This window comes from Contarinia nasturtii, unplaced genomic scaffold (genome assembly GCF_009176525.2).
Source record: "Contarinia nasturtii isolate CC-2019 unplaced genomic scaffold, AAFC_CNas_1.1 Cnas_scaffold_187, whole genome shotgun sequence".
NCBI lineage: Eukaryota > Metazoa > Arthropoda > Insecta > Diptera > Cecidomyiidae > Contarinia > Contarinia nasturtii.
In genome coordinates this window covers 2,525,109-2,549,924 of record NW_022197544.1, presented here as the reverse complement: position 1 = coordinate 2,549,924, position 24,816 = coordinate 2,525,109, and the positions used below count along the sequence as shown (strand labels likewise).

Here is a 24,816-nt window from a genome sequence, read left to right as displayed (position 1 = left end):
TCTTTTTTTTCGCTTCAATTAAATGTTTATGTCTCGGGTAAATTTTTGTAAAACATTTCGCGTTTTTATTTTTCATCATATCTGTGAAAAAAAAATACATATATATTTATATTTAATATAATATTACTTTTATCAAAAAATAATAACATCGTCTATACTTTCGTATGTGGTTTTGTTTTGTTTCAAAATAAGAAAGAATATGTTTGTAAACTTCAATAAAACATTATGTATGTAAGTGAGTGTATCGCTCTCTCGTTCTTTCTATCTCTATTTTTTTCTCTGTGTATATAACCTTAGCTGCTGTAAAATTCAATTTTTCAATTTTTTGATGTTATTGTTTGCGTGTGTTCTATTTTTTTTCTTGTTTAATTTTGATATGGTCAAAAGCTTGATCGTCTATCTTTTGTGTCATTTTAAATGTTTATAACTCTATTTATCTCTCAATTCATTTCGCTTCATTTGATTTTTTTTTATAAAAAATATTTATTTTTCAATTCATATCGTTTCAGCTGTATACATATATATATATATGATTTTGCCTGTTTGCATAAAAAAGAGCCGTAAATGTACATAAATTTCGTTTTCAATTTTCGTTTTCATTTTCATCTAAATAATTTTTTTTAGATCTTTACGCTAGATCTTACATCACATCGATTAGATAAACAATTATGTGCTACTAGTACCAATTGGTACTATTAATTTCTTTCTGTCACCCTCACTTGTATGTTTCTTTTCAAATTAAAAAAATTCAACTAATAATATTCTAGTAAAAACTGATCAGAACATAAATTTGGCACGATGTAGTTAAAATTTATTATATCATAAATAAATGTTAAATTCTGTCTTAAATCCATTCTTAATTTCTTTTTTTTTTATTTTCCTTTTGTCTATTAACTTAGCTTATCTCTTTTGTCTATTTCTTTTTTTTTTTCGTTTTCACTCAGTTTTCTCGATTCGCTGCATGCGCATATAAATATATATAAAAAAACAATATCAATTTTAATCAATGAGAAATAATGTTGAATCGAGGGTGTTTTGTCAATTCTCATCACCCTCGTTGATTGTCAGAGTGTCTTTGTCGTCGTTTAGTTTTCGCTTTTTTATCATGGAACCTGTATTAGCGTCAGTAATGTTATCAGTCATTGACTGTAAATGGTCCTGATTATTGGCATTCGATGATTGCGAGTCATAGCTATCTGATGCAGTAGCGGCTGCTTTTCGTTTATCCGGCGATACAGATTCAACTTTAAGTTTTTCCGCTAACGCTTTTAAACTGGCTAATGAATTATCACAATCGGTTGTATCGATGTCGGTTAAATTTATGCGAGCCTCTTCAATCATTTGATACGTGCCGAACGGTAATTTTTGTAAATTCTCCAAACGTTGAACATGCGTTTTTGATCGTAAATGTTTGGCCAAATGACCATGAATACGAAACGCACGACTACAATCCGAACATTCAAATGGTCGTGGATTATTTTTTGTTGAATTTCCTTGCGTTTCGACAACATTCAATTTTTGGCACTTATTGTCACGCATATGCCGTTGCAGACGATTTTGCGTTTGAAAATATACACCGCACAAATTACATTTGAATTTTCGTTCGGGATTCATGTAGTGAATATTCATGTGCAATACCAATTGATGACTTTTTGGAAAGCTAACACCACAAATCGTACATTTCGATGGTCCACCATCTTCTTGAATAAATGCAATATTTGCACGTGTGGTACTATTTGTTGAAGCTCCTCGTGGCATTGCAATCATTGGCAAATCACTTGAATTTGCTGATTTACTTTTAAAACCATCTTCACCAACAACAACCGTACGGGCCGACATGAGCACTTCGGGTCCCGATAACAATGACATCATCGATAATCGTCGCATTTGTTTATTTCCATTGTCAGTCACAGCATCCGAATCAGACGATGCACTGCTATCATCAATTGCATTATCCTGTTCGTTGGCCAATTTCAGGTACTCGGACGCAATATTTTTGGCACTAATTTCTTTTTGTGAAACTGATTCGCATTGTGTCGGTGGTTTCGTCGATGTGGTTGGCACAGAATTAATCGCATCATGATTAGACATGGTAACGACAACACTTGCCTCACATGATGACGTTGTTGCTGTCATCGTCGTTGTCATTGTCGTTATTGTTGTTGCTTTTGATGCATCCAATTTAACAGAATTTGCAGCAATTTCGGCCAATGTATCCATGCCGGATTGATCATTGATACCTTTGGCTAAATCAACTGTTTCATCGGTCGGTTTTGTAATGTGAAGCTCAACTTTAACATCATCCTTTTCACAACTCGATTGATTTGTGACCACGCTTTTTTCGTTCGATTGAATTGTTGCCTTTTCGTCTTTCATTGTTTGATCGTCATTTGGTAGACGTTCGGCCACACTTTGTCGTCTTAGTTCAATTGATTTGGAATCCAAATTGGTCATTATCATTGACCTTGGCTTTGGACTGATATCAATATGATCTAATTTCTTTGATAGCATAAAGAAAGTGCTGCCAGATTCTTTGAAAAATTTATTTGACGGTTTTTCATCGAATGCATTTAGCGTATGCACTTGACTAAGTTTCATTTTTGACTTTTGCAATGCTCTCTCCGTTAAATATGTTTGTAATAGCATGTTGTTGGTGAGAGTTGGCTCTTGTCCATTACAACTAACCGGAGTTAAATTTAAATCATATGACGGTGACGATGACATTGCTGGCACTTTATCGCTCAGTGTCATCAATGATTTTAATAGTTCGGCAGCATTATGCAATGAAGTTGGTGTTGTTGATGTGGTGGTGGAGGTGGTGGTCGCGGTTACGGTGGTAACGGTATTCGTGGCGATTGATTTACTTTCTAAACTTTCTTTGAGCTCCGTTGAAATGGTTGTATTTCGCGGTTTACTCAAATCAATAACGTCCGCATTCATGTTAACACGTTTTGGTTTAATTTCGGTTGGTATTTTAGTGCTCGTTGTTGCACTTGTTTCAGTTGATGATAGATTTACACATACATTTGATATGACTGAGTCACTTTTGATAAAACCATCATGTTGGTTTGCTGTAAATTCCTGTTTATTTGTTGTTTGATGTTTTGGCGATGTTGTTAAATCACTCTGAACATACGGATATGTGGTTGGTTGACTTGGAACCAGCGATTTTGGCGATACATGCGATTCTTCACATGGTGATCGCTGTGATAATGACAATAGACAATGAGCTGCTTCATGATCCGGTAATTTTGCGTCTTCATTATCTGAAAAAATAAATAAATTGAAAAACCATATTTATATAAAGTCTCACAATAAAAATTAAAATCAATAATTTGGTCTCCGAATCAAAAGATTTTCCAACAATTCGAAATAAAAAAAAAATTAAAATTTTCAACAAATTCTTATAGAATAGAGTAATTGAGTCATTTTCGTTTACCACTGCTATCAATCTCGTTTTCCATTTCATTCTCCAATTCGTCTCCATCCGAATAATCATCTGAAACGGTATCGCAATCTTCATTTGTTGGTGGTAGATGTTGGTCAGTCGATGTATTCATTTGATCTTCTTCTGGATTAGCACCGTCATCGGCTGGTGTTTGAGGATTGATACCTTTTTCCAGACACTTTTTGTAGTGTGCCTTTGATTCCATGTGTTTGGTGAGATTGCCTTTCGTTTTAAAACTATTTAAAAAAAAAAAATAACAAGAAAATAAATTGCATTACATAAGGTAAGCTAGTAAGCTATTTTCATTTTTTTATTTAAAAGAAAAATCCTGGATACTTTACCTAAACATACAATGTCGACATGTGTATGGCCGAACATCACTATGAACCGTGCGAATGTGTTTTTTCAGTGTGCATGGTTTAATACACCTCATTCCGCATTCGATGCAGACATAACGTCCTCTGCCACGACCCCGAACATAAGTATAGTCTTCATTGCTCTTATAGCCACCAGGTACGGTCGATAGTTTTTGTACATCACTCACGTTTGCCACCGTATCATCCAAAATGCTCACCTGCTCGGTGACATTAGACGTCGTCAGTTGATTGTCGGTTTCGCCACTTAGTCGAATGCAATGTTCCTTTGTATCAATTAATTTGAGTGAGTCTTGTGTTTTATCGGATGGTGCACAAATCATTGTCAATTTATTTGATGTGGTAAATTTGCATCCTTGATAATTGGTATGGGTACGTTGTCGCGAATCGTACAGTGACATCACTTCTTTTGGTGAGAAACCCAATGGATGTGGATTATTTTCGGCGCACGTTTGCCAATTGCTGTACATTGAAAGTTCCGGTCGACCGACAAACAAAGCATAAACTGGTTGCGGCCGATTAAGTGTACAGTAAAACGTTTTTGTGCTACATTTCAAACCAAGATAAGTGTATGCATGCCCATTTAAATAAAGTTGAACACAATTTTTCGATGGTCGTGGTGTTTCTGGTGAAATGAGTGGTAATGTATTTGCGGTTGGTGTGATGCCATGGTGTTTTTTCGGTGTAAATGTACCAGGTTTCAATGGCAAACTAGATGGACGTAAAAAATTATTCGTTTGTTTAACGACTTTGTCATGATCCAAAACGTTTAATGGCATTTTCACTTTTTCTGGTGTCATTTCATTTCGAATATTCGATTGCAATGGTTCGTATGCCGTCGAAGCACATTCAACATTTATATGAAGCGGTGATACATCGACAACTTGAGCTAATAGTTTTTGTCGAGGTTTTAATTTATCTAAATTGGTTGAGCTCACTTCTAAATTTCCATGTAATTTACCGCCACCACCGACATCGATACGAATTTTTGGCGGACTCAAATTATCAGCAATTCTCATAAAATTAAATGGTTTTTCACTAATCGTATGACTACTGTCACGACTTGTGTTTATTGGCCATACATTATGCGGTGACTGTTGCTGTTGCTGATGCTGTTGCTGTTGCGTTGCACCAAGATTATGCGGATGATTTGCGATTGTGTCATTGTTGTGATATTCGGAAGACGAATGTGATTTAATATTTAGGATTTTTGATAATGGTTCCGGTGATTTTGAATGTTTTGCTGTGTGTACTACAACTGATGCTGGACTTATGACAGCTGATGATATCGATAGATTTATCGATCGAATTGATGGCGTGCCCGTCGACATATTACCAATATAAAAACTATTTGGATTTTGACTTGGATTAAAGATACGGTCCGAACATTTTTCCGTTATCATTGACGGAATAATTGGCGATAGTGGAGCATTTGCAGATAATGAGTTTGGTCCAGGAATACCGGGAACAAATGGAATGATTTTACCTAAAAAAACAAATAGTTGTCACAATGTCACATTTGAATTGAAGAAAATGAAAATCCAAACAATTAATTAATTACCTCCGTGCATAATTTTTGTAGCTTCGATGGCCGCTGGAAGATCCGAATTGAATTCGGGTTGTTTTGGTGGCAACGTTAATGGATTATAGGCGGTAATTGAATTAATTGGTGGCGGTGGAAATTGGAAATAATTTGAAATTAAATTTTGATTATTAGCTAAACGAGATGATAATGGAAGAATGGTTTGTTGAATATTTCCCGGGCTTATGGCCACATTGGTGGTGGTAGTAGTGCTTGTTTTTCGTTTAACTGTAATCGGTGATTCAATGATTGAACCGCCTGATAAAAGACCAGTACGAATGCTAAGTGGACTATTTTCGGGTATTGAGTCAGGTGACAGTGATGAAATCGAAACAATTGAACCACCTGACGATCCAAAGCGCGCAATTTTTTCGACGGTCTTTTCAACAATTTTTATTTCACCGCCACACATTTGTAACAGTTTTTGATTTCTCGATGCGAATAATTCGTCGGTTGTCTGTAATGAGGATGACGACGATGATGATGGTGAAAATGATGCCTGTGGCCTTGACGGTGGTTCTTTCGATGGTGTCGTTTTATTTGAATCGATCAATGAGATAGCGCCTTCGGTTGCGGATACTGCAGTGTTATCACTTTTGCCGGCAGTCTCTTTTGATTTGTTTGGTGTTCGCGATTGATAATGGTCAACGAGCCGTGTTTTACCAAGCAATGGCCCCGGCGATGGCAACGATGCATCCATCAATTGTTTGGTTATTTGTACACATTGTGATGACACTGATTGCATTTCGGTGGCAAAATTACCAAATGAAGACGGTGAGGTTGATCTATTACTGGCACTTGATTTAAAATTTTCCATTGCGCTACGACTAGACGATGCAGACGCCGGATAAACGGACGTTGCAACTGTTTGTATTTTACCTAAACTCAAACCAGCCGCTTGTTGTGCTGCCAATTTGGCTAATGATAATGGTGTACGATGATGTCGTATACTAGAACTGGCCAATTTGGCCAATGTGCTTGGACTATATTTTTCCGGTCGATATAAATTAAATGAATTCGATCGAAAGTATTTGTGTGATGGCGATCCAACTGGACTAATGGGGGCACTTTGTGGACTACCATTGGCTTGAGCCGATAATGATAAAGACACTTGTGGCGTTCCCTGGCAATAGCATTTCGTATGGTATTGAAGATTATCCGCACTTCGAAATGAAATATTACATAATGGGCAAATGTATATGGCATCATCACCTTCGCCTGCCGTCGGCACAGCCAAACCGCGTGAATTTAATAGCAACGATTTTATGATTGATCGTTCGGGATTTTGTGGATGATGATTTTCATAGAATGTACCACCACCACCACCACTGCTGCTGCTGCCACCTTGAATGGCCGCATTTGATTCAGATTGACTGGATGTGGACGCAACTGGACTACCCGAATGTATTGAATCATTTCCGATGGATTTCTTTCGTTGTGATTCGCGTGATGAATTTGTTAAATTCAATGGTTGTGCATCGGATGATAAATTTAGAACAGAATAGGATGTCGTTCGATTTGGTGGGGATGATTTTTTGAGAGCTTGTTGTGCTTGTTGCTGTAATGTTGGAAATGGTTTCGTCTTTATCGATCCAATTGATTTGGCCTCATGTGGAACGCTTATTTTTAAAAGCATTTCGTCTGGACTCTGTAGAAGCGGTAGCAGTGGCAATGATGATGATGATGATGTCGATTCTGACCACGTTTGGGTCGTTTGTGTTTCATTCGCATTATTTACATTTGAATTTATGCCACGAGGTATTCCCGTTATTTTGTGATATTTCTTTTGCAATGCTGGCGCAACACCTTCCATAATCGCTTCATTTTGTGATATGATTTTCGAAATGTGCTCCTTCAAATACTCGACACTTTGCGTTGACTGAAATCATACGATTTGAAATTTAATTTTTAAATTAAATACAAAATTAAAATGAATAATAAAATGAGTAATAAAAAAAATCATTATCTAACTAACCAATGGTGAATGCGTTATCATCGTATTCTCATTGACCATTTCAATGGGTTTGGTTTTGATAAGAGCCTTTGGCCTGCTATCATCGATTTGTGATATGGAATTTGAATTGGTATTGTTATTATTGTTGTTACTGTTGTTATTGTTTTGATAGTAAACGGCTTTATGAAATTTCGGTTTGTATGGTCTATCTGGCACTGCCAACGATGCTATCGAATGCGCCACTGAATGCCCTTGAGATGATGATGAAAAATTTAGAGCTGCATGTGGCACAGTTGAACTACTGTGCGACTCTTCCATAGGCGTTGTTGATCGACTTATCTGTATCAAATGAAAAATGAACGATGATAACATTCAAAATGAAGATGATGATGAATATCAATTTGTTTAAACTTACAACATCAGAACTGGCAGTTTCACTGCTGTTGCTCAATTCGAGATCGGAACTAGTACTTTGTGATATGTCGAGATCTGCTTCGTCGTTTGGCAGCTGAGCATTATGTGCACTTTTTATCCCATTTTCTTCTATAACTGCGCTTGCGACACGTTTGAACTTTTTATGTAAATATTTTAAACTACTAGAATTGTTGAAGTTATTTGGAGGACTTGATTCCTTGTGTGTTGTTGTTGTTATTGTTGTTTTTTGGCACTCAACTGTATTCGCATGGCTATCGGATGTGGAAGCGATTGATGCTGTTGCTGACGATGACGACATACTCGCCTCATTCATATTATTTGCTAACATTTTCCGATTATGAGCTTCATTCTGTTTTTGACGACGTCTCCATCCGACGTGATTTGAATCATCTGCAATACATAAATGGTTTTTTTTTTCGTTCAATTTTGTTTATTTCATTTCATTTCGTTCATTCTTTCTATCTTCGTATGTGTATGTGTGTATGTGTGTATCACTGTAAATTGTCATACTATCTGACTTAATTGATTGAAATTGAATGAGACTTTGCTATTGCGAAAGTGACTACATGCTATATATATGTATATATATATATTATATGTACAACGTATATATTTAAACTGCGGTTATGTCTGCCAAACGATAACTGACCACGCGATATTTACGATAAAACCAAAATCAAGCAAAACAGATACTTTGTGTGTGAATTGCGATCATTTTTTATATGTGTATATACTTCGTCTTAGCTTGAGGTTTTGCTTCATTTTTGCAATCGTTCCATTTCCTGCATTATTATTGTTTAACACTGCTTGTTGCCATTCTTTGTGTGTATATATACATATATATTTTGTGATGTGTTGTTATTGTGCACATATGCATACACATATGTTATTGACCAACCAGACACACTGAGATTAAATACTATTGAAATCATTTTCAGACGAATACCAATACTTGTTTGGAAAAAGACAAACACAAAGGAGATGGTGAAAAAGTGAGTCTTATGTGAAATTTAAATGTGCATATTAATGCGAGTAAAAGAGATAACCGTATATACGTCACCTACTCCTTTATGCATTTTTTTCAATTTAATTGATTGTGTTTCATTATAAATATCGCTATACCAGTAGCTCTAGTACAACAAACTGCCAGATTTTAATGTATTTTCACGAATTTTTAAACAAAAATCGCTAAAATCGAGTTCAAATTTGTAAAGCTACGATTTTGTTTAAAATTATTCAGTTTGAAACTGGGATGAAACTTTTTAGATTTCTGTCTTTTTAAACTTACCGAATATCTGTATTTTCATGAATGTCGATATGGCTCAAGTTTAAATCATACGATTTTCATTAAAATTGCCCAATTTTTCGGCGGACCCCAGGGGTTAGATATATTTTTTAAATTCCACTTGTTTATGCATCAATACGTTACAGAGTATAACTTCTAATAGAACCAAAGGAGAATTTACCATTGTGATCAAAAATTATGAATATTTTTTTTTTTAATAGAAGAAATCGCAAATGGATCTTCATCATTTCTGTTACGGCCGAAAATGTACATATCCTTCCCCCACTCCTATGTCAAGTTTCAAAGTGATGTGATAACCAGTATTTATATGCTCACCTGTTGCATATAATGGCACAAAGTAAATTCTAGACATTCTGTGATACCAAAGTGATTCAATAAGATTTTAATCAAAGTTTTGGTGCATATTCTATCAAAGCTTTCAGTTATCTAGTACATTTTTTAAGTCCTGTTGTAAAAACATTCAGTTTTAGCTTTTCTTAATTTTTGGCATTTTATACCTGTTACTTCAAATTGCAAAAAACTGCACATTCTAGACTTGAACTAAGAATCTTTATGTAAATCACTTATGAAGAATATACCTTTTCAGCCGTAAAGGAAACGAAGAAGACCCATTTTCGGTTTCTTCTCTTTTAAACTATTATATGTACTTTTTGATCACAATAGTACAAAGCAGTCTGGCGCCAATCGACAGACAATAACAATAACACAGACAAACCAGCCCGCACACATACAAACACGTCATTTGCCTTTCTTACGTACATGACATAGTATTTTACACACAACATAGAATATATATATACACATCATGGCGTGTAATACAAGAATACATATTTAAATTTACACACTGTATATATAAATAAAAAAAACATCATCATCGCCATCATCATCATCATAATTGTTGAATGTACGTAATGACGACGACCTGAGGGAATTCCTGATGATTATTTTTTTGCTTAGATTCATCCCACGAAACAAGAAATGCAAGTTTTCTTTCTCTTTCACACACATTTGCACACACACATGCACACATGCACACATGCACACACTAGATGTTTATAAATAACATAAATACGAAAAAAATATTTTGTACAGTATGAACTTTTTCTTTTTTTGCTGCTGTTGCTGTTCATCGTCTCGTCGTTTTTTAGGCACCACCAAAGTAAAATGAATAATTCACATCGAACCACCGTATTATGAAACTATTTTTTTTTACCGAAACTTTTTATTTTTTGTACACATTCAAATTCACAATATATAAATTTTATTTGCTATTCGTTTTCTTTGCTGTCGATGTTCACGCACATTTTCTTCCTTGTTTATCCGAATGAAATAAAAATTCGGTTTTCCAATTGTTCCTTTCATTTTTTTTCCTTTTTCAAATATACTTACGCTGCCCTACCGGATGCATGATTTTATTATTATCACAATAAGTTTGTTGAGGCACAGCGGAAAACACAAAATCACAAGAGCAAATACAACACTATTTTACTTCAAATATTTACGACGCCATATGCATTCGATCGTCTTCATCTTAAAATTCATTTGACGTTCGGAGTGTGTTCATTCAGTTCTTTCGTGTGTATTTTTTTTCCTCTTTTTCTTCTTTCATTCTTACATTTTTATCAGTTCTTTCTTTTATTTTTTCCCCACTTGGTATGTACTGGAATGTGGTCCACTAGGCGGCGCTAATGATTCATCAACACAAAAGATAACCACTTTGACAGCAGGTGACACCACTTTGACAAATTCATTTATACTCGTATTGCATAGCTTGAGGTTAGCGTAAGTGTTTTTATTTTGATTAAGACTTGTTGTTACAGAAATTCATCAATAAATTAAATTTGTTTTTCATTCGAAAACAATGTACTGTTTTTTGAATTATTGAACATTTTTTTTCATTAAAAACAAATATTTCAATGAAATGTTATCAATTTGTTCAAGAAATAAAGAATTGCTGAATGAAAAGATAATTCTGAGATTATTTGAAGCCATTCGTACTGATTTTGACAGTTCACATTCAACTTTAGTATTCTCCATCTATTATGTGTTGCGCAGCATGTGAACACTCTCACTTGTCAAACTTTCGTATTATTTGTTGCAATTGAAATTTGCTTGTTTTATTGTTTATTTCAAATAATTCATGGTTGATTGAATAATCCCGTAGAAGCACCGAATTGAAAAAAAAAACTAGACTTCAACTCACAGCAATTCAGAATGGTGGACAATGTGCAGCATATTATTTTGGTAAAATCAGTAAAAGGCGGCGTCGGAAAATCTACAGTTAGCACTCAATTGGCCTTATCACTATGGGATTCCGGTTATCGTGTTAGTTTGTTACTCACTTCCTTTTAGCAATTAAATATATTTATAATTTTACTCCTATTTTGCACAAGAAATTAACACGCATTTGTGTAAATTATACGATTACGGATAAAAATACATGAAACAAATGTTGTATGTTCGTTTATTTATTTTTTTCTAGGTCGGAATTTTAGATACTGATATTTGCGGTCCGAGCATTCCATACTTACTGAATGTGGAAAATAACAGCGGTACGGAAACCATTTATGACTAACAGACATTTCGTTATCAAAACAGACATTTCGTTATCAAAATACAAAATGCGTATATTTCATTTGTACTTCATCACATTTCGTTTCTTTTTCTATGTCGTTTAAAATTTGTGTTATTTTTTTCTTCTGTTTCATCGTCTGTTATCAGTGTATCAAAGTGAATCCGGAAAATGGGTACCGATTTTTAAAGGCGACGACAAACGTCTGGCAATTATGTCAATTGGATTTTTATTGAATTCCAGAGATGATCCGATTATTTGGCGTGGACCAAAGAAAACATCGATGATACGACAATTTATCAATGACATTGAATGGGGTGAATTAGATTATTTAGTTGTTGACACACCACCTGGCACATCCGATGAGCATATCACCATTATGGAATGTATGAATGAAATCGCCGGCAAATGTGACGGTGCTGTGATTGTTACTACGCCACAAGAGGTCTCATTGGAAGATGTTCGCAAAGAGATTACATTTTGTAACAAGACCAAAATAAATATTCTCGGCATCATTGAGAATATGAACGGTTTTACATGTCCAAATTGTGCCGAATGCACGCCAATATTTTCATCCGATGGTAAATGTTTAAATCAAATAGTAATGACGCTTTAAATATACAAATATTATGTTTGTGTTGAAATTTCAGGTGGAAAAGCTCTTGCCGATTATGCACATATTCCAATTTGGGGTTCGCTTCCGATTGATCCACGTGTAGCCGTTCTATCGCGAAGTTCACAATCGGTGCTCAGTGGTTTGCCAAATTCAACATTTGCCGATGTGTTTAATGACATCGTCCAAAATAAAATAGTCAAAGCTTAAATTCGTGATTTTAAACTGAGATTTAAAGTTGTTGAAAACATAAATAAAAAAAATATGAAAAACAATGCATTTACAATTGTATTATATTTTATTAGATATACGATGATTTCACTTTTAATACAAAATAAACAAATAAATTTTGTTACCGTTTGATGGGAGATGAGTGGAGTAAAAGGCGAAAGTTGAACAAAAAAAATATATGTCTAAATGCATGAGAATTTGATGAGTTTTGCATTATTTGTTGGTTCATCGAAATTATTCAGTTTTTGCATTGGCTGCGTCTTTAATTTTTCGTCGCCATTGGATCCATTCTTCGCTGCCCGGCAAATTTGATGTTTCAACCAATTGATAATAGGCTTCGCGAATTATTTTCAACGCCTGTACATTACGATATGGAAGTTTTGTGAGTGGATCAATGTATTTGGCTGGTAATTTTGTGAGCGGACAAACTAAGTCGACTTTTCGCTTGGCACTCGGTTTATTAAACACTTTTTTGAAATATTCATCGTTCAGATCATTTTCGAGTGTGATGAATGTTCGTTCGACACGCTTATTTGATGCTGAAAACGGATCACTATTTGATGTTTTTATTGTGTCCATTTTATTACTGGATGGTTCAATGTCCATATCAATGGACACTTCACCGTTAATATTGGTTATACTACTGGAATTTCGTTTTCGTTGTAATGCCAACAATGATTTGGTTGTTTCGATGGCTGGCATGCTAAGTGAATGGTAACGTATAATTGGACCCGGATTAACACGTTTCGTCGGTCGGACTTTTTTCTTTTCAATTTCCATCTTTTTGAATCGTTCTAACGATGCTAAATTTTCTTTGGCCGTTGTTTCGGCTTCGGCCAGCAATTCTTTTTGTGTTGGCATTACATCAACGATGCGATAATTTTTGACACGTTTTCGCATCGCCTCTTTACGTTCTTTTACCTGACGGGAGAATCACAAAACAAAAGAACGAATAATCAAAAGAGAAATAATAATTTAAAAATTAATGAATAATAAGAAAGTTCTTTTACCCTATGCTGTGTGGCGGCTGATTTTAATGCGGTCGAATGTCGCAACGATATTTTTCCCGAATCCAAAACTGTGTATGATGATCGATGCATTCGTTTCGATTTAAGACGTTTTGTGGCGGCCGGCTTTTTAACCGTTTTCGCTGTTGGCTGTTGTTGCTGTTGTTTCGCTTTTGTTGGTGGTCTTCCTCTTGCTTTGAGATCTTTGTATACTTTTGTGGATTGTTTTGCTCGCCGTTCCGGTACCTCTTCAGTATCTGAAATGAGCTCATCATTTTCGTCGATTGAAAAATCGGAATCGACCGAATCGTCATCGTCGTCTTGTTTTATTTGTTGTATATAATCATTATCGTCTTCAGTCTCTTGGAAGCCACCGTACAATGTTTTGTATATTTCTTCTTCCTCCTCTTCATTCAGTAAATTACTTATTCGATTTCCAGCATTCACTCGACGTTCACGGGTTGCCGCCATTTTGCTTTTATCTCGGCTATATATCAATGTTTCAAAATTTGTTGCATTTTTTAGTCATTTAATTTACAATTGTTCTTCATCGAATGGAACTTGTGCATGGTGCACACAATTTATTTACACTTACCAATGTTAAAATTGAATTTAAGATGGAATTTGCGAGAATTTTGTTTTGTTTTTAGTTACTATTCTTTTCGCAATGTTCGGGTGTTGAGTAGTTTACTGAATTTCGACTTTGACATTTGGCTGTCAATAGAGGTTTATGTCTTTTTTTTCTCTCTCCTATCATGCAATGTACTGATGTATGTAACGCCATCTATTGGTCTTACATTGCAAATGAAACACATTTGTCAGTAATTCAAAAGATGTTTTTATTTCAAAAGAATTCGGTAAGGGAGAATATAACAAAAAAATAACATATTTATAGCAATTAGGTTTCGGTTCATTTTTTTTTTTCAATTGTATTGGTTGAATTCACTTCGCTTTTCGAGTTGTATGTATTTTCAATTTCAAAGTTTTCCGAATAGAAGAAGATGTTCGATTTAGTTGTCTCGCTTGTGTACTGAGAGTAAGTGCTTGTTAATAAGACGAAAACTTATCGAAAGTTTTACCTTGAGGTCGTGTAATTTAAGTGGTGTTTTAAGGTGATAATTGCGAAGAATGTGTGCAGCGACCAGTTTCATTGTATAAATTGCATAACTATAACCTATTGGAAAGAAGAAAGATGTTAAAATAATAAACGAAATGTTCAAACTGTACTTGACAGCGAAAAGAAACATGACCACAAAAAAACTTTGGAAAACAATGTAAGTTGAATTAAAGAGAACAAATACGAACAGTAATGCACTTACCGATACAATTGCGTGGTCCTAGGGAAAATGGCAAATAGATTCCTTGTTGCTCTTTATTCGGATGATTTTCGTTTGGTTTGAAGCGATCTGGATCAAAAAGATGGGCAGTCGGTCCGTAGTAGTTATCGCGTCGATGTATTTGACGAATGCCAATGAAAATCGGTATATTTGCCGGAATATCGTATCCTTTGAGATTGATTGTTTCGTTTGCGGCTCGTCCAATCAATGGCACCGTTGGAAATAATCGTTGTGTTTCACGCAAACATTGATCCAAATAAATCATTTTATTGATAAGGGCTGGCGTTAGATCAACATCTGAATTTGGCATTATATTTAACAGCTCTTGATATACTTTCTCCTGAACATCCTCGTGCATTGCTAACATAAGCAATAATGTCGATAGTGACACGCCTGTTGTATCGCTCGCCTATTTTGTAGTTTTTGTGCGTGTTTTTGTTGTTGTTGTTGTTATTTTTTTGGGTGTATTATTTCGTTGTTATTCGATTGCGTTTTCGTCAAAGAAGAAATATAAAACATTCATTATTGCTTAATCTGAAATTCATTAAATATTCCTCCGAGTCGAAATAATTTCGAAAACTTACGCCGATTAAGAGAGTATGAGCTTCGACTTTGATGTCCTGAAGCGTGAAGTTTTTGTTTTGCTGTGACACTGTAATCAGCTTATCGAGAAAAGTATTGCCGTTGGATCCATTTTCCAATGACCGTTTAATTATCTGAAATTATTCAAAAGCGAAATAAATTTCCCGAAAGCATTTTACTCCTTTCAACTGCAATTTGAACACTTTCGAAAACTACGACAATCCAATAACATTGGTAATTCGCAAAACACGCTCAACGAAGCAGCATAATTGAACGGCGATGAAAACGATGTGCATACAACATATATATATATATATTTAGATATGTATGTATGTGTGATGGAGTTATTGGCGCGCGCGAAAATCATTTGATGGGCAAATGAACGAACGGAAAGTACATGAAAGGAAAGGGAAGGGACAGGGAAGGGAAAGGCATTCTAACGTAAAGCGTGTATATTTGTGTCACAAAAAGCGACACAGGAATCGAGAAAGAGGGAGAGAGAGAGAAACAACTAACAAAAATGAAAGAAAATAGCATTACCCCGTCCATAACTTCGTCACTAAACTTTTGAAAGTACACAAGTTTCTTTTGGTAGTTTGTGATTTTGCGGAACCATTCAACTTGCAGCCATGGACGAAACATCCGTTGTATTACCGCCGAAATTGCACTGTGAAAATTATTAAAAAGGATTTATGTACTTAATTAAAAATCGATATTTGATGTAAAAGCTTTAAGTCGATATTACAAAAGTTCGAGAAAATGGTTCATTAAAATTGCGAATTGACTGTATCGATAGTCGAAGCCAAGCAACGGCAAATCGATTACGAATGATATGCGACAAGAGAAATCAGCTTCATTCAATGAATGGGAAGTTTGGGTGCGTATGTGTGTGTCTCTATGTGAATTATATGTAGGATGAGTATGGGATGCGAAAATCTGAATCGAGCCGTGTGAATTGAGTGAGAGAATTGAAAACGGTAAATTGCTCCCACTCCTTCTTTCGCATTATATCAAACGCAAATGGAAAATGGAAAATGAACATGAAAATGAAAAACTTTTTCGAACAATTTAAAACGGCAACGAAACAGAAATTTAAAAAAAAAACAACAAAATTTATACTTACTCGCTGAAGAAGTTCGCGTACGCCGTTTTCTGGTGCCATTCAATGCCGAGCGTTGCATCCAAGTACATTGAGAGCAGACACACATTCAGTGGCAACATCACATCAAAAGGTTTTCCATTTTTAGACTCATCATCGAGTTTTGTATTGCAAAATTCGCGTATATAGTAGTTGAAAATGGATAAATGACTAAAAACGGTTGAGTCTTTTAGAGAGTGTGGGACAGACACAAAGAGTAAAATTAGTTGAATCAAAAGAAAAAAAAAAGCTTTTAAAAATTGCGACCAAAAACAAAAACAAGCAGCAGCAGCAGCAGCAACAACAACAACAGCGATGAGAATAAAATTGCGAACACACAAAAACTGATACACTTCAATTACCTTTTAGCGATGGGCTCATGAGTTTTCGATGCATTTTCCAAACTTCGCCTACGCATATTCACCGATCAAAACAGTGAACGCATAATGAGAAAAACGAGAATGAAAAATAAAAGTCAAACTCATACGAAAACAGAGAGAAACAATGTTGAAGGAGATGTTGCAAAACAATTTTTAAAAAAATTTATAAATTTTTTTCTGTTTCTATGTTTGTTTCTGCATTTGACAATGGCGAGAAAAACAAAATATTACCATTGCTTGAAAAAAGGCCATCACCACCGAGCGCATCATGAATTGCTTCGTACACTTTTGGTTTGTTTAATGTTGATCGTCCCTTCAGCACTTGTTCTGCCGATTCGGCATCATGAACGAAAATATATAGATTCGGTCCCATCCAAACTCGTGTTGGGCTCGGATACTTTTGACTAATTTCGTCCAAATACTTTGAATTTTCTATGTTTTAACAAATAAACTTTTTTTTGTTATTTTCATGAAAACGGAATTGCACAAGATTTTTAAGAAATAAATACAAGCTATATTACAAATTAGAAAAAAAAACGAAACAATACATAATAAACGAACGGATTAAATTGATCATGGACAAACCTTCCTCATTCCACATTCCAAGAATATTGCCAACGATTGGAATGTACACAGTGGGTCCAGGCATTTTCCATGATAATATATAGATGTTGCGTCGAGTCCATATTACATATAGCCATAATATGGCTAAAATAATGTATAAAATAAACATATTTTCACTCTCCGTTTAATTTTGTTCGTGATTAATACTATTTTTCCGCCACCATCACCGTCATCGACCAACTAATCACACAAGTTTTGCACACACTGTAAAATCGATTTTGATGTGTTCACCGATCAATTTCTTTTTCCCTCGATGAATTAAATTCAAGCTACAAATGATGTTACTGCTGCTGCTGCTGGTGCTGCTACTGCTCCATGTTCATTGACGAGATAATGCAAGCGTAATGCATGCATCATTATTAAATAAAATGCTTTTAAATATAGTCCCTATTCTAGAAAAGAGTTATCAATTGCACCTTTTGATTATTTAGAATAGTGTCGGCAGCTTGGAATGAACGGGAATGCAATGAAAAAGAAAGAAAAAAAGAAGCAAATAAACGATGGCATGTTATCAGAAGGGCGGATTAAAATAGGTTAAGGCAAAATGCATTTACATTCATGATTTTATTCAAGCTCTGAACTAATTCGAAATATTGCAACACATAAATGAACACATACTCTCCGTTTGCATTATATTATAAGACAGTTTCGTTGTTGTCGTTTTTGTTCCGTTGTTTTTGCAACCACATAGACTAAAAAAGGGTGCTGAGACATGAATGACTGGCATTCGTCAAAAAATTACGCGCACCATATTATCAAAACGATTACGGGCAAAGGTCGTTTACAAATTGGTATCGACGATCAACGGTTTTCATCGAATTCAATTGATTTATTCACGTAAGTACATTCGATTAATTATTTGAAAAGGATACCCATTAAAAGCAACTGCTGTTTTATGTCGCATCGCTTATATCTTACCTTTTTCCATCTCATTCAATCGTTTGCTCCGTATCATCGGCTCGTTCCATATACATGGATATGGTGTGCGTGTGTATGACTGTGAATGAGATTTTGTGAGTGAATAACAATGCAATGCATGTATGCGTTGTTACGGGAATTAAATGAGTGATGCATGTCTATTCATGACTTTCTCGCAATGTAGCCTATGTAAACAATTGGTTGTATGAAGTGAATGCAACGTATTGTGCATAAGATGAAGTGTATTTTCGAGAGGCTAATGAAACCGATTCCTTTTATTATTATCAAACGACGACGATGGTCTAAAGAACATAATCTATCCAACCCATTGTACATTGCAAATTGTATATGTGTAATGTGTATCCATGTTATGTTTTTCAGATTGCATGTGGAAATTCGCTGATACGCTCTCTCGCTCTCCTCTTTCTCGTCAACTCTTTTTCTTCAAATCCTGTTAAAATTGCCAAATTGATAACAGTGCACAACCGTGCGTGTTGTGTTGTCGATATATGCAAGACATAAGAGGTATATCGAGACAACACAAATGAGCAAACAATGAGAATCGCATAAAAAAAAAAACCATACACACATTGTCAGCGATATGCCAACGACAAAGTATACGACAGTTATCGTGCAGTTCAAATGGCATTCAGCCTTCTTTCATCTCGTTTTCGTTTGAATGCAGTGTGAATTATGATTAGTCAATTTGCATCTAATGCACTATTCTTTTTATATGTGTTGCTTTGAAAATCGTGCAATTCTTCTTTGCACAATCCTTGATACCTCAAAAAGCCTCAAATTCTATCAAGCTTTAAAGTCTACAATAAATTCTTTCATGATGTATTCATTGGTTCAAATATTTTCGATTTCAGTCTGTCTCTGCCTCTGGCCGATTTTCACTGCTATTCTCAGCTATATTTTTTTTTTGTCCAACCCATTGTTTTGCTTGTACATTTTCGCTTCGAGCAAAAAGCAAACATTAACGTACGTTCTTCATTTATTGAAACGCTTTATGTATGACAAACCGTCTCCACTCTCTATTTTGTTGCCATTTATATTGCTGTTGTTGATGCTATTGATTTTGCTGTATTTTGAATATTTTCTTAAACTCAGCAAAATCAACTCGTCGCCTACAAAATGTGTGTTTATGTTCGATAAAATATACAAGAGCCACATTTTTGCTAATGTTGTATTCTCCGTGTTTTGTTTTCTAGTTGTGTGTACGTGCATCGAATGCACTTTACATCATTTATTCTCGAACCCTGTGCACCATAAAACTTTGTCAATTGTCTACTATCCTTCATGCTCACTTTCTCTCTCTCTCTTTGTATATCTTTCTTATTGTGCTAAAAGAATCGGTTCTGGTTTTAGTTTTGAAATGTGTTGACGTTTATAGTAGATGCCACCACAAACGCTTTCAGTACGGTGTGTATACATATATCTTAAATGTCATGTCAAATATTTAAATAATGTGTGTTGTACACACTTTCTAGTTTTATGTAAATACAATTCACTTAGACTCGTTAGACTTGGAAATTATTTTTTGTTATCTTCCGTTTATTTTTCCGTTTTTGGTTTGAAACGGAGTTTGAAATTGTGATGAATGTGTGATCAAAATACAGATGTGACGCATTTAAATAGATGAGTGTCTTCCAAAGTTAATTTTCGGTAATTTTTGGTACTTTGTGTATGTGAATTGCTATGCGCAAAATTGTTGTAATTTTCCATTTATTTCATCATTATATAGATTTTCATCGTTCGAAACGTTCAATATGTATCGTAGACAGTTTATGAATTTTGGCACCAAGAGCAAAATTACTGCATTATGGACAACAATATCAGATAGCAGAAATGTCTATAATTTGCAAAAATTATGTCGCAAGTTTTCTACATCGCATGCATTCGAACCAAAAATATGTGTGATTGGAGCGGGGCCAGCCGGATTTTATGCTTCACAGCATATTCTCAAAACATTACCAAATGCACGAATCGATATCATCGAGAAATTACCCGTTCCGTTTGGATTGGTTAGGCATGTAATTGCAATAGAATCTATCTTTACATACACACTCACACATTGAGCATACAAACACCTGACGGAAGAATTTTATGGTCATTTTCTTTTCTCTCTTTTTCACATTTTTATTTATCGGTGCAGATTTGGCGTTGCGCCCGATCATCCTGAAGTGAAAAATGTCATAAATACATTCACAAAAGTTGCAGAAAATCCACGCGTTCGATTCATTGGAAACTTATCGCTGGGAAAGGATGTGTCATTGCGAGACGTTCGTAATGCATACAATGCCGTTGTATTGGTGAGTAAAGTAGATTACAATTGAAAATAATATTTAAAGAAAAAAACGAATTCGTCTTCGTTATCGTCGTCATCGTTTCGGTTATTAAATTATGTTCATTCTATGCACATTTTGTGTGTGCGTTTTTTCTTTACTTTTTCATTGACAGTGTTATGGAGCCGAAGAAGACCGTAAAATGCGAATCAATGATGAAGATAAGAATACATTGTCGGCACGGAAATTTGTCGCTTGGTATAATGGATTACCGGATTGTGAAGAGAGCTATGAGTCAATTGAAAACCAACTGCGAAACAGTGAAACGGTGACACTGATTGGACAGGGTAATGTTGCTGTTGATGTGGCGCGCATTTTATTATCGCCAATTGATGCACTAAGAAAAACTGACATCACATCACGTGCCCTATCAACGTTGGCCGAATCAAATATCCGAATGGTTCATTTGGTTGGTCGACGTGGTCCACTTCAAGCTGCTTTCACCATTAAAGAATTGCGTGAAATGTTAAATTTACCAAATGTATCAACCATTTGGCGTACAACTGATTTTATTGGCATTGATGAACAATTTGTTGGAAGGCTACCACGACCCAAAAAACGAATAACCGAACTAATGCTAAAAAATGTCCACGCATCAGTGGACACAACATCATCCACATCAAAATATTTTTCACCCATATTTTTTCGTAGTCCGATACATGTAGAGCATGATAATTCAAATAATGAAAAACGATTGCGATTAACCGTAAATCGATTATCCGAAACGGAAGCAGCAATACCAACAAATGACGCTGAAACATTACATACAAATTTAATATTAAGAAGCATCGGTTACAAAAGTGTAAACGTTATTACGCACAGCGATGATGAATTGTTAAATTTTGATACGAGCAAAGGATTGGTACGCAACGAACATGGTCGAGTTCTTAAGTTAATCGAACAAAATAGTGTGGATGCATCCAGTGTGGATGATAAATATGAGCGTGGACTATATGCCAGCGGGTGGTTGGGAACGGGCCCAACGGGTGTTATACTCACCACCATGAGCAATTCATTTTTGGTTGCAAAAAATCTATGCGATGATATTCAAGCGAAGCGAATTGATTGTAGCACAAAGTCCGGCTTGGACATTAAAAAGTATACAACAGCAATAACATGGAATGACTGGCTAAAAATTGACAAATTTGAAACTGAAATGGGTGCTCAGAGTGGAAAACCACGCGAAAAACTTTTACACACTTCAAAAATGCTGGAAATTTTAAAATAATTTATTATTGTCCATGTTTTGTTATTTCTTCTTCATTTCTTTCTTTTTTTGGCTGAGAAGGAAAAAAACAAAGTTTACTCTTATACGTAGAAACACAAACAAACTTATCAACTGCCCCCGCACAAATCATATTTGTTCTTTTGTTTTCTTTTTTTGTTTAACAAGAGAAAAATACTTGAAAACTTGCAAGTTTTCATGTGAAGTGAAAATAAAGCACAATAAAATTAATGATGGTTTTCCTCATTTTTGTTACGTCTGCAAAATGTCGAATGAAATTCTCACGATACCGGATGAGACTCCAAATGCCGTCTAAATAAGATTTGTATAGATTTTCTTTAGTGAAAACAGTAATCCACTTTTGTTAAAATTCGATTTTATACATTCGTTATGTATTCGATTTTATAATTTAATATCGTAAAAGGAACAACAATTGCTAACGAATAAAAAAAATTGAAAATGGAAAAAATAAGAATGAATAACAAAAATAAACAAAAGATGATTTTTAAGAAGGCATCGTCCCACGGCGAGCCATTTCGTTTCATCAACAGAACAATGAGCTCACTCACCTTTGCTGTGCTGCTCGCCAAATGAAGTGTATGTTATCTTCATCCAGTGGCGAGCGCGTCTTCATCGCCATTACAGACGCCCGCCGTCATGCACTCAACACTCTCTGGCATAAGTCAAACGGCATTTTCTTGGAAAATATAACAAAAACGACTTACCTCATTAAAAGCAGAGTCAGCCAACATAAAAGTAGGCAAAAAACAACACCAACAACAAATCAACACACTCTAACACACAATTTTTTATGTCTTTTTTTATAACTTTATTTTGTAACTTGTTTCATTTTTTTTTTGTTCTATGCTGTATGTACATTCGTAATTATTCTTAATGTTTCCCTGAATTCACATTTCGAAGTGTTTCTGAAAATACACACTTTGAAATGTGCTCCATGGAAAGCTTCTGACTATACGCACAACTATACACACACGCGCGCACGCACATATTTACACACACATACACGTACAATCACATAATTCACATGGAAAATCATCACGTTTGAACCATTGTATTTTCTCTAGTTATAACTTTTCTTTAATATTCTTTTCAATACTCCATTCATTCCATAGGTGTTAACGAAAAATAACGATTTTTTGTATACGAATAAATTCAACTACATTAATTAGAACGGGCATAGAATGAAATTTGAATTTTTTCCTCAGGAGGTGGAAAAACCTGAAAATGTAACTCATTTCGGCGAGAAAAATTCACTGAAACAAAAAAACTGGGTATGCCATCGATACTACATCGTGTCATGGAACCATAGAACTCATAAATTGAGGGTGATTAATAGTCATTTTTCGTCAACACCTATGCTGCATTCCGTCTATTGTTATAGTCACAATATGTGACTGACTGTGTGACACATTCGCTTTGATGGCAGAAGGAATGCGCTGGTCCAACAGCCTTAGCCAATCATCCCCATGCAAATAAACGTATTGTACGATGCTGTGTACTTCATTGCACGAACGCGCGCGCGTACGCTCTCGTTAGATTATTTGATACAAAGAGAGGTTGCTTCTAAAATTACAACACATTTATAAGTAATTTTTTTTTGTTCTTCTTCTTTTTGTTGTTGTTGTTTTATTTATTTCATTTTCATTTTCTCTCATTTCTATTTTGGTTACTGTATTAAATAATATAAAACTTTCTACATTGACTCATGTAAATTTAATGAAGGAATATTCGTTCAGTTATTATCATGTTCATTATTTTGAATTTATGATGTGAATGAGCTTATGAACTTCGTAATTTCACTGTATATAATATATTTTTTGTGTTCACCATATTATTTGTATTTTTTTTGTTTTGTTTTGTTTTGGTTTTTTCTTTTCTTTGGATGTGTTTGTATGTGTGTGACTTATTGCAATTTGAATGAGAGCGTAAATGGCATGAAATTGGAAAAAAGGTTCCACTTTTATTTTCAAGTTTCAATGTTTCTTTAAATATACATATATATAATTCTTAATTTTTTTTGTTTGGCAATTACTCAATTCATTTTCATTAAATATACTCAATTACTACGATCAATAGACTATTCAATGATACACAATCGTTAAAAAATAGATATTATTTGATTTTTTTTTTGTTTGGCTTCGATTTTTATAAACGGATTTTTTTATAGTGTAGTTTTGAAGAATCATTATTATTACTTTTATTACTCTTATTAATTATTGTTATTATTATTAGATCTCTTTTTTTGTGTTGTTTTAAATCAATGCATATGTGAATCAGCACAAGAATCAATATCGATACGTCATAAAAGTCCTCGTTAATACACTCCGATGACGTTTCATATTAAATTTCGAAAGTATTTGCATGCCGTTAAATGTCATTCGCAAGAACTTATTAGATTTTTTCTTTTCGTTATGGTTGTTTTGTTTGTGTTTTGAGTTGAGTTATTTAGTTTTCTTTTTTACTTCTTTTGGGTAGCATTTTCTTGTTCAGCGATGCGCAGATCAGCTTCGTTAAGAACTATAAGCACGTTGTTAATGTGTTGCATTACTTTCCATTTGTCACATCATAAGTATTGTTTCATGTCAATTTGTGTTTTGTGACGTACAATCAAATTATCACCAAACATTTTGTTCCCGCGTGCGTTGAATTTGAATTATGAATTACACACAAACTGGGAATATTAAGGGATAGAGACGAGGAAAAGGGAACAAATCATAACCG

At 34.7% G+C, this 24,816-nt stretch overlaps 5 protein-coding genes across 9 annotated transcripts; 2 read left to right on the top strand and 3 right to left on the bottom strand.

The window, feature by feature from the left end:
- Positions 1 to 105: 105 nt before the first annotated feature.
- Positions 106 to 10,896, bottom strand: LOC116352598. 4 transcript variants are annotated; one of them, XM_031785318.1, is made up of 8 exons: positions 10,489 to 10,896; positions 9,082 to 9,234; positions 7,774 to 8,183; positions 7,380 to 7,697; positions 5,384 to 7,283; positions 3,790 to 5,308; positions 3,440 to 3,684; positions 106 to 3,266 (listed from the first exon to the last, which is right to left on the bottom strand). In XM_031785318.1, exons 2-8 carry the CDS (start codon positions 9,098 to 9,100, stop codon positions 1,039 to 1,041), a joined length of 6,639 nt encoding a protein of 2,212 aa, XP_031641178.1. In that variant the 5' UTR covers positions 9,101 to 9,234; positions 10,489 to 10,896; the 3' UTR covers positions 106 to 1,038. The 4 variants fall into 4 exon arrangements, with proteins under 4 accessions (XP_031641178.1, XP_031641176.1, XP_031641177.1 ...); XM_031785316.1 differs by lacking the exon at positions 9,082 to 9,234 and having other exon boundaries at positions 10,190 to 10,896; XM_031785317.1 differs by lacking the exon at positions 9,082 to 9,234 and having other exon boundaries at positions 10,199 to 10,896.
- A 211-nt stretch (positions 10,897 to 11,107) lies between these two features.
- On the top strand, positions 11,108 to 12,563 carry LOC116352601 (cytosolic Fe-S cluster assembly factor NUBP2 homolog 2). The gene is made up of 4 exons (XM_031785323.1): positions 11,108 to 11,424; positions 11,582 to 11,651; positions 11,821 to 12,252; positions 12,322 to 12,563. The coding sequence occupies exons 1-4, from the start codon at positions 11,314 to 11,316 to the stop codon at positions 12,492 to 12,494; spliced, it is 786 nt and encodes a 261-aa protein (XP_031641183.1). The 5' UTR covers positions 11,108 to 11,313; the 3' UTR covers positions 12,495 to 12,563.
- On the bottom strand, positions 12,564 to 14,232 carry LOC116352600 (vacuolar protein sorting-associated protein 72 homolog). The gene is made up of 3 exons (XM_031785322.1): positions 14,118 to 14,232; positions 13,526 to 14,009; positions 12,564 to 13,436 (listed from the first exon to the last, which is right to left on the bottom strand). The coding sequence occupies exons 2-3, from the start codon at positions 13,991 to 13,993 to the stop codon at positions 12,750 to 12,752; spliced, it is 1,155 nt and encodes a 384-aa protein (XP_031641182.1). The 5' UTR covers positions 13,994 to 14,009; positions 14,118 to 14,232; the 3' UTR covers positions 12,564 to 12,749.
- Positions 14,233 to 14,380: 148 nt separating this feature from the next.
- On the bottom strand, positions 14,381 to 17,925 carry LOC116352599 (probable cytochrome P450 313a4). The gene is made up of 8 exons (XM_031785321.1): positions 17,545 to 17,925; positions 17,191 to 17,391; positions 16,942 to 16,989; positions 16,565 to 16,766; positions 15,982 to 16,108; positions 15,444 to 15,575; positions 14,842 to 15,268; positions 14,381 to 14,696 (listed from the first exon to the last, which is right to left on the bottom strand). Exons 1-8 carry the CDS (start codon positions 17,690 to 17,692, stop codon positions 14,533 to 14,535), a joined length of 1,449 nt encoding a protein of 482 aa, XP_031641181.1. The 5' UTR covers positions 17,693 to 17,925; the 3' UTR covers positions 14,381 to 14,532.
- A 2,048-nt stretch (positions 17,926 to 19,973) lies between these two features.
- On the top strand, positions 19,974 to 22,305 carry LOC116352382 (NADPH:adrenodoxin oxidoreductase, mitochondrial). Of its 2 annotated transcripts, none has more exons than XM_031784925.1 (4): positions 19,974 to 20,169; positions 20,249 to 20,533; positions 20,660 to 20,816; positions 20,965 to 22,305. In XM_031784925.1, the coding sequence occupies exons 2-4, from the start codon at positions 20,274 to 20,276 to the stop codon at positions 22,075 to 22,077; spliced, it is 1,530 nt and encodes a 509-aa protein (XP_031640785.1). In that variant the 5' UTR covers positions 19,974 to 20,169; positions 20,249 to 20,273; the 3' UTR covers positions 22,078 to 22,305. The 2 variants fall into 2 exon arrangements, with proteins under 2 accessions (XP_031640785.1, XP_031640786.1); XM_031784926.1 differs by having other exon boundaries at positions 19,974 to 20,188.
- The last annotated feature ends 2,511 nt before the right edge of the window (positions 22,306 to 24,816 follow it).